This window comes from Apaloderma vittatum, unplaced genomic scaffold (genome assembly GCF_000703405.1).
Source record: "Apaloderma vittatum isolate BGI_N311 unplaced genomic scaffold, ASM70340v1 scaffold34369, whole genome shotgun sequence".
Taxonomy (NCBI): domain Eukaryota; kingdom Metazoa; phylum Chordata; class Aves; order Trogoniformes; family Trogonidae; genus Apaloderma; species Apaloderma vittatum.
In genome coordinates, this window is record NW_009734076.1 from 11,876 (window position 1) to 16,715 (window position 4,840).

At 47.9% G+C, this 4,840-nt stretch overlaps 1 protein-coding gene across 1 annotated transcript in view; it reads right to left on the bottom strand.

The window, feature by feature from the left end:
• Positions 1-4,625, bottom strand: part of CDKL1 (cyclin-dependent kinase-like 1 (CDC2-related kinase)) — a gene marked incomplete at its 5' end in the record, with an annotated part of 11,405 nt that extends 6,780 nt beyond the window's left edge. Inside the window, 2 exons of the mRNA XM_009876148.1 lie at positions 1,906-1,978; positions 4,472-4,625. Of these exons, the coding sequence (XP_009874450.1) occupies positions 1,906-1,978; positions 4,472-4,625 (227 nt within the window). The remainder of the gene's footprint in view (positions 1-1,905; positions 1,979-4,471) is intronic.
• Between the last annotated feature and the right edge of the window lie 215 nt (positions 4,626-4,840).

Here is a 4,840-nt window from a genome sequence, read left to right on the forward strand (position 1 = left end):
AGACTTAAGGATTTCTTAACAGCAGCTAAAGACATGTTCTACTGGGCAGAACAACTACCCTGCCTAGACCCCACCTTTGGGATGAGACATTGTGCAGGCTCCCAGCTCCAGCCGCACAGCTCTGTAGCACCTGGACACCACACAGCCAGCTCCCTGGCACCAGCTGGGAATCTGCCAGCAGGAGAAGCGAGGGTTGCACATCAACTGTTGTGGTTAACCTGGCTCTCTGCAAGTGCAACTCACTGGAGAAAGCTATCTGTAACATACTGCTCATTAGGAACTTGGTTTTACCCAGTAGAAGGAAGACGTGGGCATACTGGAGTGACTCCAGTGAAGGAGTCACTACAAGGATAAAGGAGTTGGCATATCTGGCATCCAAGGAGAGGATGAGGGAGCTGGGACCATCATTCAGCCTAGAGAAGAGAAGGTTCAGGGGGGTCTTACCAATGTGCATCAGTACCTGATGGGAAGAAGCAAAGGCGGCCAAGCCGGGCTCTCCTCAGTGGTGTCCAGTGAAAGGACAAAAAGTAATGAGCACAAATGGGACACAGAGGAAATTCCATTGAAATGTAAGCGATTTTTAAATTTTTTTTTTTTACCATGGCTAAACACCCAAACAGGTTGTCCAGAGACTCTGTGGTGCCTCCATTCTTGGAGACATTCAGACCCTGACTGGAAAAGATTCTGAGCAGCCTTCTCTAGCTGACCCAGCTTGAGAGAGAGAGCTGGACTCTCCAAAAGTCCTTTCCAACATGAGCAATTCTGTGATTCTTGAGAAGTGACCTTGCCTGCTGAAGGTTCACAACCGAATTTGGGCCTGGGAATGAGTTTCTGCTAATCAAACTAGCAGAGACCTTCTGCTCTTCTCCCTAAGTGCGAAAGGTGTCCTCTACTGAAATCATCAGTCTAGCTCACACTGTTCCTCCCGCTACCAACATCCCAGCACAAACACCTCAGGCTTTTCCTAGCTAAGCTGGTGGTAAATTATTATCTCCTCTGGAGGACTGAAATGCTGCTTGTTAAACCAATGTCATGGAGTTCCAGAAAGGGCAGCTGCATAAAATCTCATTAACTGTGATCTACAGCAGGTCAGACTGCAGCATCTCATTGTTCCCTTGGCTTTAAAACTCCATTAAATCTTTCAGACTGGGTGGGGGAACAGAAAAAAGAAAGAAGAAAAACAACAAATCCTGGAAGCAGGATAGACTTATTGCCAAGTTGCCCTGGCTGTATTGGACATAATTCTCCCCATAAAGACAAAATACCCATTCCAGAGCGATCTCCTGCCCAACTCTTGAATCTCAAATACAAAAAACAAAATCAAAGACAATTACCGTTAAGTTTGCCTGAAGAATTTATCCGAAAGGCTTCTTTCCTTCCCTGTCTCTTAAACCGTCCCCACTGCTTTCTACAAAATATTCGCCACACACATTTCCCTCCAGAAAGCAGAGAATGGCTTGTAAAACCGGTTTACTGCATCTCAGTTTTGAAACCTTTTAACTGGTGCCACGGTTCAATGCCTGTGACTATCAACAGCAGGATTTTCTGGGAAATCAGCAGCGGTTTGCTCAGGTCTCAGCTGATGAGAAGTTAAGCCAGTTTTCTAAACGTTGATTTTAATGCATGGCACAGGGAACACACAAGAATATATTTCTGTTCAGCCTGGCAGCTTGTCTAAAGTCATCAGTGCAAATCATTCCTTGAGAGCAACCCCAAGGGATCTCTGTGACAGTAAATCCAACTGTTGTGGGTATACGCTCGTATTTCAGATGTTTCCCATCAAACCCAGGAAATTTCATCTGACTTTACACCATGAAAGCTCTAGAATCGGGAAAACGACAACAGAATCTTCTCCTCCTCCAAAGGCACGTTACTGCAATTGTTAGTGCTCTTTAGGGGACTTACGTTGTGTTTATGGCAGAAGTTCACAGCTTGCAGAGTCTGCCAGATTATGCTCTTCACTAGATGCTCAGGCACCCTGTTTTAAAAAATGCACATTGTTATTTTTGGCCATTAAAAATAACTTCACTATTAGAGTAAAAAGGAAGAGGTGGCCTTTGAGGGCTAACATTGTAGAGATCTTTGAGCAAAATCTGACCAAGTTAGAAAACTCAGGAAAAAAACCCACACTAACTGCATTTTCTTGTTATAGATGTTACGAGAAATACATAATAACCCTCAGTTCCTTGATCTTCCACTGCAGGGAACCAGTGATGCTGGGCTGTTGCTGGCAGAGTCAGTTTGTACCTCTTCCCATGGTTCAGAGCTAAGGCTGAGCTCCGCCTGCACCTCCCTGCGGAAAGCAGCGCTCTCCTGCTAGGTTACCCTCCAAGCATCGCAGGAGCATCAAAGGGAACATCAAAACCACTTCCAAAGCCAGTCAGCACAACAAGACGCACAGATTTATGGCAGCTGAGAGCACGCCAGAGGGTCTGGGACCGCTCAGTCGCAGCCAGCACGAGGCCTGCTGACGGGTTAACTGCACATCGGTGCTTGCAAGTCCATGTCAGATCCTGTCTGGGCGCTGTGCTTTGTATCCTGGCAATCCTCCCGAAATGCCAGCAGGCACTTCGACCCCTGCGGCTGCTCAGAGAGTTGGAGCTGGCACAGAATCCGCGGTGCAGATGCACGCTCTGACTTGCAATGCTGTTGTGTCATTGATTGTCTGGAGCAGAGAAACAACCAAAATGGGATGGGGGAGAATGTTCCTTTTAAAGTATAAAGCTCTGATTTGTTTGCATCTCCTCTGCTTCCCTCCAATAGCTAGCAAACACTTCAGAGAAAGAAAACCTCTGTTAAAGATCCAGCCTCCTCTCCTCTCGTACAGTTACTGTGCAACAGGCCTTAAACTTCCTTGTCATGGTCTGTAATGGTCTTCAACAACCCCAGGGAAGACAATTTTGACACTTTCAAGCTCAAATCTAATTACATTTCATGTGTTTAATGCTGAAAAGCTTCTGATTCATCATAAAGAAAAAAGAAAACACCAAAATCTAAACCAAAACAATATGCAGAAAGCCTGGCTTTTTCTTTAGGACACCTCGCCCTGTCAGCACTGACACTTACGGCTGACACTGCCGTTGCAATGCTAGTGTTTTCTTCCAGAAACATCCCAGAATGATGAGAGTGCTGCTCTGACAGTCTGACAAGGAGGTGAAGGTGGTCAAATGACCTGGAAACATGGAGTGTGCCCACCTGTCTTAATGCTGACCACAAAAGACTCAGCCATCTGCTGTAGCAAAGATAAAAGGCAAAGTATGCAACCAGGCTGGAGCCATGCTGATGAATAAAAAGCAAACGTGAAGTATTTTCTTCAGAGAGGGTTATCCACTGTCTCTTCAGGTCCCAGGTGAACAGGTTCAAACTGAGGTGAAAGCTGCTCACCAGCTCACAAAGCGATCCGCTGTCAGCACGCTCCATTCTCCTTCTGAGTTCCACATCAAGGAGAAAGAGAGTAACAGGCTCTTGTTTACTCAACCCCCAATTAGTCTCCTGCAGGCAATTCATTTGACTCCAGGCCTGTAAAATGATTTACGAACTTCTGCTTAGCATTTCCACCTCACCAAGTCACTGTGAATAATTAGGGACAATGTACTTGGTGGGAGTGGCATTTATAATGTGTCAGAAGAACAAACCCTGTGCTGGAGAACGTTCCTTCTGCCCGTGTAGCTCACACTTTGTGCAAGCACCTGTTTAAAGAAGAGAGTGTCTGACCTGAGGCTGGCCAGAGAGGTGCAGGTGAGCCTCCCGGTAACTCCCGCCAGCCAGCACAGACTCCTTAGCTCAGCAGCACGTCAGTGGGCTACAGTTCACCCATCTGTCACACATCTCATCAGTGACATCACTACACGCTGGGTATTTGGGTGCTCAGTGACACTGCTTCAGTGCCCCCAGCCTGGGTCTGCAACCTCCCACGGGAATGTGCCAAACACCCGACGAGCGGTAGGAATCGGAGAATCATTAAGGTTGGAAAAGACCTCCAAGATTGTCATGTCCAACCAGCAACCCAACACCACCACGACCACTAAACCATGTTCCCAGGTGCCAAGTCTACATGTTTTTTGAAAACCTCCAGGGACGGTGACTCCACCACTGCCCTGGAAGGAGGTAACTTCTCCATTTCCTCCTGGAAGGAGGGCTGCGTGCCCCCAGCACAGCCCCCCAAACAGCCCTAACCCCTCCTCAGTGAGACACAAGATGCTCCTGAGCTGCTCGAGCTTGCTGCTGCTGAGCCAAAGATATCTCAATTGGTTCAGTGCTCCCGTCTCCTTGATGAGGAGTGTGCACAGGGACACACACAACTCTTTTTGGATATCGTTGCTAAACCACGGTAACAGAGCAGATCCCAGGCACTGGGCTGCAAAACTTTGCCTGGAATTCATGAAATTCCTCTAAAAACTTAGCAGAGTGGCAAAAACAGACACCTCCAACTCCTCTGCTCAAAGCTCCCAGTGAAAGACAGGCCACTGACCCCCGCGGGTGCTTGTCCAGCTCATGGAGAACCGTGTGGTCGCAGTATTCGAAGACCAGATGCAGCCTCCGCTTCCTCCTGAACACTTCGAGCAGGTTCACCAGGTTGGGGTGTTTCAGTTGCTGTAAGACACAGTGGATGGACTGGTTAGTCACTGCACGGGGGAGCGGGGTGAAGGTGGGGGGGGACGACAGTGCTTTTACCCACAGGGGTCTCAATTCCTTGAGCTGAAACCTTTTATACAAGTCCAGCATGACGGGAAGCAGCAGCTCAGCTACAGTTCAGCCTGCAACGTAGTTATTTTTAGGAACTGGCCATAAGCAACAAATCAGCTTGGCTTCAGCGAGCTCCTTCATCGAGGCTGCAGCT